Raw genomic sequence first — 12,034 nt, 5'->3', positions numbered from 1 at the left:
CCGAGCAACACACTCTCACTCCCTAAGCGTCCAATAGCGACGTTTGGTCAGTGTCCGTGGCGTCCAATTGTGACGCTCCGAGGCTCATTCAGCGTCATAAAGGGACGCAAATAGCTTTCAACTGATTGCAATGTATTCCCATCTGCATCGGGATTTGACGCTCATGGAAGCACGGCATTCGTTTATGTCGGCTGCCCTTAAAGGTAATGTGAGCGTCCATTCCCAGGAGTAAAGGATGGCAGAAGACACTACACTACCCAGAATCCCCAGCTATCGTTTGGACTACACCATGTGCTCTGTTTGACAAACCCCGTGATAGTCCTCAAGCTCTGTGATTGGAGAGTGTGCTCCGAGGGTTAAGCCGATTCTCGAACAGCACTTGAAATGGGATGGAACCACGGCAGACTGTCCAAAACTGGATTTGAACGGGTCCACCGCCCCCGCTCCCCCCTCCCCCCACCCTCCAGAACTACACATGCTGGCTATTCTGTTTCGCAACATGTTCTCTATGGCACGTCTCTACTGGGAGTTGTAGTTTTAAAAGACGTTTTCGTATTTCCCATAATAAGAAGTTGCCAGTATTAAACTGTGTACATCCCTGGAGGTTTAGGGGACAGGAAACACTCACATTTAAAACATATAATTAATAAATGGGTGAAAATTGCTTGTGCCCATTATGGGCAGTATTAATATATATACCCACACGCCAGCTAAGGTCAGAAGAGCTTTATTTAACAGCTGGTCTTATGTGTGACCCATGTGATAACATTACATTACATTAATTGATAAGCCTGAAACATGCACTTGTCAAGGTTCAGAGGCACACATTGTGCAAATATGGCAGTAGCCATCGATCAGCTTAAGATAAGATATACTTATTGATCCCAAGTTGGAACATTTGCGTTACATCAGCATGTGTAACAGTTAAATCTGCAGTGGTGTTTATTTGAAAATCATTTAGTATAATCACACAAATTCTGTTTTATTATTCAACAATTCTGTGTTCTTTATTTATTGATTGTTCAATACCTGACAAGGCCGGAGATGAAATATCTACATACATCTTATAAGAGTAATACATTATGTATAATATCAGTTAAAATAAGTGCTTCAACATAGTTAACATTGCTGGAGGTATGCACAAATATGGATAGATGTCTTGTAATGCACTATTGAGGAACCTGCAACCCAAGTTTTTCATTCAGTGCAGAACTACACCACAGTTGTGTAGGCCTATATGATATGTCAATAAACCTTAGAAAATCTTGACATCTTGAACGGGATGTGCAAAATAGTCATTACATACAGTCTTTAATTAACTATTAGTAGAGAATAACGAGTAATGATACTTTATAGGGATCGTATTAATATCTAATAATAAAAATATTGAAATTCAATAACATGCTTTAACCACCAGGTGTCCCTTGATATCAGCTGTGCACCTTTATGGTGTAAATACAGCCTATCTACCGATTGGATCAAATATAAAAGTGAGCCGAATTAGTGTTGATACGGCAAGGAGACGTATTGTGTGAAAAGAAATGTAAGATGTTGTTTAATGGCTGATATATTTATGATCCACGTCACGTTTTCAGTTCCTCATGTTTGTCTTCTCATCAGGGCTCTATAAATACAGAACTACGGCAGATATGTAATATGTAATGCAGCCGAACCGTGTATTACAATGCCGTTATGTGATGACTTTCAAAGAGAAAAGCAAGCACACTCCGAATAAGGTATTATTATTATTTTGGTCTGTTTCCGGTATTTGTTAATGACGATGTGCTCTGAGATGTGAGACTGGAATTGCACAGGGGGGAAATAACGTAGGCTATCTTTAGATGCGGATTTTGTTAAACTAATATGTTTAGGCTGTGGACCAACACTATACATTGACGGGGAAGGGGGTAGCAATAAAGATAACACCATTAAACAGTTACACAACATAACAGAAATAATATCGATAGCAGCGTCCCTAGCAACCACCTTGGTAACAATGAAAACGTCGCGATTTCCTGAAGTAATCTTCGTAATAACTAGCAAACTAAAGATCATGTACATCCACTGCACACATAATCTGAAATAACAACTCATATTTCTCGCATCAAATGACATCAAAACGCATTTTAATCGCCAAACTAACTTTAAAATAGGCATTTTACACCCAGAATAAAACGAAGTTCGGCCATGTTTTCTTTTTCTGCAGGGAGAAATTTGAAGATCACGTGACATAGACGCCAGCCATCGGAATGAATGGTGAAAAATCATTGACTATCACGGGGTTTGTCAAACAGAGCACATGGTGTAGGCCAAACGATAGCTGGGGATTCTGGGTAGTGTAGTGTCTTCTGCCATCCTTTATTCAGAAAACATATTTGTTTCTCCGAATCGAAGGGGAAAAATACAAAAACATTGCACACAATTTAAACCAATCAATGTTGTGTAATTAACAAGGATAATCTGGTGTTTTTTAGTCGATGAGTAGTGCAGATATCACTGTAAAATCAATCGACAGTAAGAGGAGTACTTCCTCCCGGGTGTAAAATTCTCCGTTATCCAATGGGAATGGATGCTCACATTGCCTTTAAGGGCAGCCGGCATAAACGAATGCCGTGCTTCCATGAGCGTCAAATCCCGACGCAGATGGGAATACATTGCAATCAGTTGAAAGCTATTTGCGTCCCTTTATGACGCTGAAGGAGCCTAGGAGCGTCACAATTGGACGCCACGGACACTGACCAAACGTCGCTATTGGACGCTTAGGGAGTGAGAGTGTGTTGCTGTGGGACCCGTTTTCAGGGTTTACTAAAATAAAATGTATGCAATTTAATTATTTTAACCTGCTTTATTTGGTGGTGGACGTCACCTCCTCTAGGGGGGTCTGGGGGCATGCACCCCCAGGAAGATTTTTTTAAAATGTTGAAGTTAAATGCATCAATCTGGTGCACTTTGAGCTAGGGCTGCTCAATTAATCGTATTTTAATCGCAATTACGATTTTGGCTTGCAACGATTATGAAAACAACATAATCGAAATAAAACGATTTTTTTTTTTTTTTTTTTAAATAGGGTTTCAGTTGAATTATACTTAAAGTTCAGGGTAATCAACTGTTAAAAACATACTTTTCAAATTATTTTCTTCAATAAATTGATGTTTTTCAAAGTAAATGGTTAATCGTTTTTAATAATCGTGATATCAATTATTGAGCCAAATAATCGAGATTATGATTTTTGCCATAATCGAGCAGCCCTACTTTGAGCCCAACATGAATTTATGGATACAGCTCTCAACACTCAGATGAAAGGGAGCTGTATACTTTTCAATAATCCAAACATCTTTAGAATATGATCACACCAAATCATTTAAACTTGTTTATTCTTATCTTATGTTACCTAGTTAGCATTCTTTCTTTTTATTTATGCATATTTGACTAATCACTCCCCTTTTAAACTTTTTACTGTCCTATAGTACACATTGGAATGATTTCTTACTTTATTTTTTACAACTTTATTAAATAGATAAAGGTGTGCTCTCTCTCTCTCTCGCTCCACATTGCTTTTCTTCCCAACTGCAACACTGTTGTGTGTGTCTGTGAGATCATTTCACGTGTGTATGAGAGATTTTTACCAGTGGCGAGCCTGTCTCTGAGGGCCTAAGATATTCTACAAAATAATATTTAAAAACATTAAAACAAATTATATTTTTCTTTATATATTTTTTTTAAATATGTTTTTAGTAATATTTGTCAATAGTTTTACCAAAAATAACTTGATTAAATTGTATTTAAAATAACATTTCCAAAGAAATAAATGCTTTGAATCTGCCTATTCAGTTTCTGTTTGAATGTGAAGGGTTAAATGAAAGAAGCTCCTCTCTGCGAGGTGAAGACAGGAGCTGATTGGACGTCCAGCTATGAACTCACAGAGGGTCGCTATAGTAACTCAACGAGAGAGTAATGTCAAATGACAGTACAATTGACCAATCATATCTTCCCTCTAAATGGGTGGGCTTTATTATCGCGGACTTTATGACAAGTTCCGCCCGCTGTGAAACGTTTCTTGTTTCCATAGCAACAACAACTGTCAACAGCGTAAACTTGCCTTCAAAATAAAAGCATGCCAAATTACACTTAAGACATACAACTGCAACGAAAGTAACAAACACAATGCAATACCCTTTTCAATTTCAAAGAACACAAATTGGGTTATCTACAGGTGTTGTTTTGTGTGGTAGAGGGTCGCTTTTCATTGATACGTTTTGCACCCCGGGCGGGTCGTTGTTTTGATATTCCACCAGTGTATAAATAATAAATAAATGTGAAAAAAAAATGTAAAATTCTTTTTTTTAAATCCTTTTTTTTTTTTTCGCGACCCACCTATCACATCTCTGCGCCCCACAAGTGGGGCGCGCCCCACACTTTGAGAAACGCTGGCTTACTGTGTTTAGCTATTTTGTGGGACATCACAAAGCTGGTCTTGGTTGCTGCATCCTTGGATGTGTGAAGCTTGGTAAAAGAGCCTTGCTGCTTCTGCAGCTGAGCTAGCAAAGCGTTCAATGTGCGCGCCCTTTCAGCATCAGTCAAGTTTTTGTATTTCTCCGCGTGTTTCGTCTCGTAATGCCGACTCAAATTGTAGTCCTTGAACACGGCGATCTGCTCCCCGCAAACTAAACACACGGCTTTACCTCCGACTTCAGTAAATAAATACTTAGCAGTCCAATGTTTGTTGAAAACCCTACATTCGGCATCTACCCTTCTTTTTTTTAGCATGAGCTGACATTTTTGAGCGCTAAAGTCATCTTGTGACAATGATCCAATAACGCGCATGTCTTGATTTGACGTATTGCGTCATTATGTACGTGAATAAAAAACAACTTCAAAATAAAAGCATTGCAGCTTTAGTCCATGCATGAGGTAAAATTAGAAAATGTTTATTTTGTAATTTCCAATTAACCTTACACGGGCCGGTCAGAGTCAACCAACGGGCCGTACAATGCCCAGGTCTGCCTAACGGCCGGTCCACACACAGGCATGAAAAAAATCTTGATGCTGGGCGTGTCTGAAGCTTGGCGATTTCACGCGCCCAAGGCGACCAACAACCAATCACATGAATCTCCCGCCCCCGGCATACAAAGCAATAGCAATGTTAAAACGAAGTAAACTGGATATAAAATCCCCAAACAAGTGAAAACCTACCAGTTCCACCCACTGTCTCTGCCACCTCCCTCCATGCCCGGTTCCTCCGGTTTGTATCCCGTTAATAGTCTGGTCGTAAAGAACCGGGTGATTTGCTTCCGTAATTTCTCGTTTGGAATATGAGGAAATGAACAGCGGTCTGGCTCTCCCAGCTTGCACGCGGTTTGATTGGCTAGCGCTTGTACTGGCGGGATTTGCATAAACGGGATTTGATTGGCTGATGCCAGCTTCGAAAGCATCGGGAGCATCAAAAGTTGAACATTGCTCAACTTTTGATGCTCACGATGCTTGCAAAGCCATGCTCCGCTCCCCACAATGCAGTTCGGCGAAGATTAAAAATCTTCTACGTCACCCCATTCAAGTGAATGGGCGAAGCTTTGGAAGATTTTTTTCATGCCTGTGTGTGGACGAGCCGTTAGACTCAAGTCCCTGGTTAGCCACTCCCCCAATCAGGAGAGATTGCTGACACCTAGCTGATTCTGCTCAGCTACAAGTATGGGTGCCTGAGCAGTCAGTCTCTCTGGGTGTTTCTCATTGTCGAGGAGGCTTGCTTGGTAGCACATGTACCTCCGAGTGAGTTCCTTAAGAAGCTAGGCAAGAATACCTCCTAGCCTCGGAGAACGAAGAATGGAACAGGCTAGCAAGTGCAGGTGTGCGTCAAATTAGAGGTCCCGCCTTACATTTTCCGCCAAAGATTTTGGAAATTGGTCCGTGCGCAAAGCATTGTGGGGATTTTAAGACCGCGGAGCCTCGAAAGTTTTTTTTTCAAAATACCAAACAGATCCTGCATTTTAGCCACGCCTCATTTCGCTCTATTGGCTCTTTCCAGCCCTGTTTTTGCAGGGGGCTGATTCTGTGAGCTGCAGCTGACCACGCCCCTGCAGCTGACCACGCCCCCCTGTAGGAGAGGGGAGTGTGCTTTGAGATCAGCTGCTGGGCTGCAGCGGGGAGAAGAGGGGGAGAAAAGAGATCTCCGTCCTCCGTGTTTTATTGTTATATTATTATATAGTCGTTACAGACTACAGCGCCACTTACAGGCCTGGCATATGTACTACAGCGTCTCCAGCGCTTTCGAGCGGCAATGGCCGGCCATGGCCCAACCCCCTGATAGGTGGAGAGTTGGCCATATAGGCGGAGCTCCTCGTTCCTGACGTCAGAGAATGTTCAAATCTGGATCAGTCTGTATCAGATCCGTTGCAGCCCCGTTTTTAGAGATTTGAGTTTGGAGGAAAAGAGAGGGTTGTGTTTTCTGACACTTGGTGAGTTCCCTGGAACATATTACACATATTCATGTATAAAAGACGTACAAAAGTGCATTTTGCATGATAGGTCCCCTTTAAGGTGTAAAAAATGCAGATGATGATCGTTGTCTTTGTTACAATAAATATTCTAACACCTGGAAATGATTGTGGAAATGATTTTATTGAAGTTGAGCACCAATCTGAATCGACAGCAGACATCGGCACCCGTCTGACGTTGCATAGGAAACAGTACGACGAACCCCCACAGACAAACTTCCATATTCCCAAATACCTTTTACAGTCACTGAGCGGAGAGATTTCTGAACAAGAAAGGATCTAATGAAGTATTTAAATAAAGTCATGAAATGGAGGTTTCCATGTTACTTTAGATTTGTGGGGAAATTGGATGTTAAAGGCTCGGCTATGAGAATAACCAGGGACTGAATCAACATTCTCACTCTGTGTAAACTTCACATTTTTATACAATAATGTTTTTTGCCAATATACTCTCCCAACTACTTTAACAGTGCCTTCTGTCTCACTGTCCATACTTAACATTTTAAAACAATGAGTCACATTTTAAGAGTGAAATAGTGAGAGCCACCTTCTAAAACCAAGTCTGACTACATGAAGAACATCATTGTTTGCATCAAAACTGAACAAAATGAATGTATATTTTTCACATTTTTTTTTTTTATGTAAAATTGTGAACTTTTTTTGGAGGTAAAATTCTTCACCAACTACTTTTCTGTAACAGTGTCTTCTCTCTAGACTGCCAGCTTCCAGTATTTCAAAAAACTTCCCTGAAGAAAAATCATTGGTTGCATCAAAACTGAAAAGTATGAGTGCAAAAAGTACATTTGTTTTTTTTGTGGTAATATTGTCAGATGTTATATTGGGTTTGATATCTTCTCAAGCGTAATTAAGATATTTTTTATATTAAACTTGAGCTTTTTATTGGCGATGTTGTCAGACTTTAAATTGATCTCCACCTAAAAATTATTTAGAAGAAACATTTTAAAAGTGAGAATTTTGAGTTGAAATTGTCTTTGATATCCACTTAAGCGTAATTAAAGCAATTTAAAAACACTGACATGGGAGTTATTTTAGTGGAAATGTTGTCCGACTTTAAAGTTGTGTTTGATATCAACTCAAGCATAATATAGTTATTTTTTAATTGACTTTTAAAGGGGCAATAGTCCGATTTTAAATAGTTTTGAATATCATAAAGGAAACCGATGAAGACCACAGAGGTGTAGGCATGACTGAGTTGAATTGAACTCACTTACCTTGTAGAAAATAATTGTTATCATGTTTGTGATCATGTATGCACTGCTGTTGCCTGGATGAAGACATGACTGCCCCCTAGTGGCAGGAGCACCTTAAGACACAATGCAAACCCTGAGAAGGAGCAGCTGAAACTGAAGGCTTTTATCTCCCATGATATCAGAATCCAGCTGGAGGTCAGTAACCTGGTTTCTTCATTCACACGTCACCAGGACAGCAGGGGGGTGAGTCCATCCAAAACACACCCAAAGAAAGTCCAATTTAAACCCGCTTTTATTTCCATGTGGTCTCTTGAAAGCTGGCACTAGGTGTTCTGAGCTTTTGAGGCCAGAGTCCTCTCCCACTGCTCCTCCACCACTCTGTAGAGCTGCATGGTGGCCCGGGCGTCCTCCACCGAGGAGTGGCCCTTCCTCCCAGTCTGAGGACGCAGAGAGAGACACTTTACCGTCACACATACATGTAAGTAGGGGTGGGTATTGTTTGAAATGTATCGATTCCGGTTCTTATCAATTCCCCGTTTCGATTCCAAAATTGTAAAAGAAAGAGGTCAAACGTTTAGATAACAAAAATATCTTAATTCTTTTAAGCTTTAACTGACATTTTTACAAATGGCATTACACTGTGCCTCGTCTTTTTCTTTCTTAGTGTAGTGGAGCCTCACTTCAGAGCGTTTACCGCGACCCATCTTTGGTGTTATGAAGTGACTGAGCTCGTGAACTGTCTACGGGAGGGCAGGGGTTCCTCGCTGCGGGGAAACTGTGGACCTCTGTCGCCTGTCAGCGCAACTTACATGATGCCGTTTTAAAAAATGAAGGGCGGTGCCGGCCGTCAGCGTACCGAGCCGGCCCTCAACGGCCCGCTGACGACCGGCCGTTCTGTGATTCTCCAGAACACACAGATGGCCAGTCCTCCCTTACACTGGCTGCATTCCACCGGGTCGCCACGGCGCAGACGGACCCGGTGGAATGCAGGGTCTACCGCGTTTAGGAACCGTTAAGCAGAACCGAAATTGTGTATTTTGTATGGGTACCCGGCATTTTCTTATTGGTTCTCATCTGTAACCGAGTTTCGGTTCCCAACCCTACATGTAAGGTACGTTTATTTCAGTGGCGAACCGTCAGGGCCTTCAAGGTATTCAGAGAATACCCCGGAACACTCAGATAAAACAAACAAGTACGTACGTAAAGGTACGTGTTGTGATGTCTCTGTTTGCTTCCCCTGTTGCGAGTTCAGATCACTCAGTGATGATACTATATACCTAAATAATCTGTGGAACCTCAGCTTTAATCGGATATCTTGTATGTGCAGCTACGACAAGTGCGTTAGCATTTTTCGCTCATGGGTCATTTAGATGCTTCTTATGAGACTTGTGTTTTGTTTTGGTAAACATGGTTTGTATCGTCAGTTAGCTGAGATTGTTCCCGTTAATCTGGTATAACACATGAATAGGTTCTTAAATATTAAGATCCCCTGAGACACAGTATCCCCCCGCCGGGACCTTGGGACTTAACAGGTTAAAAAAAACGCAATATATATCGCAGGGGAACAAAAAACCGCAATGTCAGTTTTTTTCAATATCGTGCAGCCCTAACATACACTATTCTGCACAGTTTCTATTATATTCAAGTGTATTTTATTTACATGCACTATTGTATCTGTGTTACTGTGTTGCTCTGTGGGAGGAGCCTGTGTGTAGCTCTGCACACATGACCATAAAACCTTGAAACTTGAAACCAACAATAGAGAACCCGGATAGAGAAGGCCTAGCGCTGCTGGTACCTGGATGTCTCTGTTGAAGATGGCCTTGGTGAGTCTCTTCAGCGAGGCGACCTCGTTGGGGGCGAAGCCGGCCCTCCGGTTGAGGAGCGGGATGCGGGACGTGTCTCTGGTCAGCACCCCGGGGTGCGCGTAGCCCAGCACCTTGAAGTCGTTGTGGATGGCGTGTCCGATCACCACCTTGCCCATCAGGAGGCGAAGTATCTGCCAACAGAGGAGACCCTGAACTCACCACGACTGTATACAGTGAAGTACATTTACTGTACTGAACAATTTTGAGGTACTTTACTTGAGTATTTAAATATTTTTGCTGGTTTGTAATTCTCCCACCTCTGCATACAACATGTTGAAATACTGAGAGAAGGGTATTTAATGTTTTGCTGGAGACATGAACTCACCACGACTGTATACAGTGAAGTATATTTACTCATAACATAAGATAAGTACTTTATTGATCCCAATTTGGGAAATGTTTGCTACTATACTGAAACCTTTTGAGGTACTTTATTGAGTATTTAAATGTGTTGCTGCTTTGTAATCCTCCCCCCTCTGCATGCTACATGTTGAAATACTGAACGATGGGTATTCGAACACTGATATGAATGAAATGATATGAATGTAGGTCTGAGAAAAAAGTCGGAATTCAGATTTTTTTCTCATCAGGATTTCCTCACCTCCTTCCTGGCCTCGATGTAAGGCGTGGCGTTGACGAGGTCTCGTTGCCGGATGCCGCTCCACCGGGTCCGGTAGTCCGTGATGGGCACGGGGGGGTTGATGAACTTATCGTAGACCACGTCCCCGTCGTACGACACCAGGCTGCAGCGGGCCAGCTGGCTGTTGCTGCCCTTCGGCCCCGTGCCCACCATCTCACAGTCGATGGCCAGGAACTTGGTGGGCATTGCTGCTGCTGAGGAGGAGGAACTGGGTGGTGGTGGGCTTCTGGCTGCTGGAGCACGGGGGCGATGGTTTTGTGTTCCCAGAATCATTTGGTTTTTCCTGGCACTGAGCGGACGTTGAAGGCGAGGCGCTGCAGAGTGAGTTTGACGGTAAAGTCGTGTTGTTCGAGGAAGTCTGAGGCGCTGAATGATTTGCTCCATTTTGCCGCGGAGGCAGGACTTGTCCCGTTCTGTGGTTGTAATTATTCCTTCCTTCCAGAGAGGAGGAAGCCCTGTGCTCAAACTCACGGGGCTTTTTACGATACTGCTTGTTTTTGTTTTTCCAGTTTGCCGCCGGCGGCCTCTTCTGCGCAGGCTCGTCAGAAAGGCTCACGTTGATCAGAATGTTCGACATGGTTCTGGTCGCAGTCCAGCAGAGGTCAAAATAATGTCTCCTCAAAACAATCGTGCAGATGTGCTTATTTTGACCTCCACCTCAAAGGGTCTTCAACCTTTGTAAGTGCAACGTTTATCAGCTGACACATCGGTTAAAAAGCATCCTGTGAGAGAAATTAGACCTTATCAAACCACGTCTTCATTTGCAGGACTTTAATAAAATACATTTTATATAACCGGTGTGCATCCACCTGCAAGTTCAGAAAGAACTAGGGGCCTTGAATGCATCAGCACATCAGATTTGGCTTTCTTATTAAACAAAATGTAAGTGTAATGGGGTAGGTAAAAGTAACTAGGTAGATTTAAGTGCTGTAGAACAATTCTGAGGTACTTGTACTTTACCCGAGTATTTCAATTGTATGCTTATTTGTACTTCTACTCCAAAACCATATCATATATATTATTCTGAAATGGACCAATCTGCACAATGACTATTTTTACTGTCACTACTTTAACTATATTATGATAATACTTTTCTACTTTTACTTGAGTAACATTTTGAATGCAGGACTTTTACTGTAACAGAGTATTCCTACACTCTGGTACTTCTACTTTTACTAAGTACAATATCTGAGTACTTCTATTTTGACTTCAGTACAATATCTGAGTACTTCTACTTTTACTCAAGTACAAGATATGAATACTTCTACTTTTACTTATCAAAGAGTATTTCTACACTCTGGTACTCCTACTGTCACTCAAGTACAACACCTGAGTACTCCTCCCTCCTCTGAGTTTCTTCATAATAAGCTCTTATTTTAAAAATAAACAACATCCTTTTAGCCGTTAGCTTAACGTTAGCTCACAAACGTTACTATGCTAACTCCGTGTCTAAGTCCCTGTAAATAACTGTTTCTCAGCGGGAAATTGAACAATACATGTATGTAAACATAATAAGTTATATATTGATTCAATACACATCAATAACATGTTAAAATAACTTTAAAAGTGTTAAAGCAGACCTGCAGCAATCTGTCGACCCTCGATATTCTTCCTGCTCACAACAAACGTTCAACATCCGGGTCATATTATCTTCAAGGACAGACAGAAAGTTGGAACAAATAGTTACTTTTGCTTGTATGGTATTAGCAGTGCACACATGAATATATCATTAGTTGTTATATACTCTAGTATAATACACGATTTTTTTACTTAAACTTATCTTAATAACTGAATTCATTACAGTACAGCAACTGTTGAAAATCC

The 12,034-nt window shown here is 41.5% G+C and overlaps 1 protein-coding gene across 1 annotated transcript; it reads right to left on the bottom strand.

The window, feature by feature from the left end:
* Positions 1–6,596: 6,596 nt before the first annotated feature.
* On the bottom strand, positions 6,597–11,860 carry isg20l2 (interferon stimulated exonuclease gene 20-like 2). The gene is given in 5 exon segments (XM_034102963.2): positions 6,597–8,139; positions 9,501–9,701; positions 10,172–10,417; positions 10,419–10,932; positions 11,791–11,860. Coding segments are annotated over 4 exon segments (930 nt in total). The 5' UTR covers positions 10,788–10,932; positions 11,791–11,860; the 3' UTR covers positions 6,597–8,025.
* Between the last annotated feature and the right edge of the window lie 174 nt (positions 11,861–12,034).

Source organism: Pseudochaenichthys georgianus, chromosome 16 (genome assembly GCF_902827115.2).
Source record: "Pseudochaenichthys georgianus chromosome 16, fPseGeo1.2, whole genome shotgun sequence".
Lineage (NCBI taxonomy): Eukaryota > Metazoa > Chordata > Actinopteri > Perciformes > Channichthyidae > Pseudochaenichthys > Pseudochaenichthys georgianus.
The sequence above is the reverse complement of the archived record's forward strand: the minus strand, read 5'-3'. Positions and strand labels throughout refer to the sequence as shown.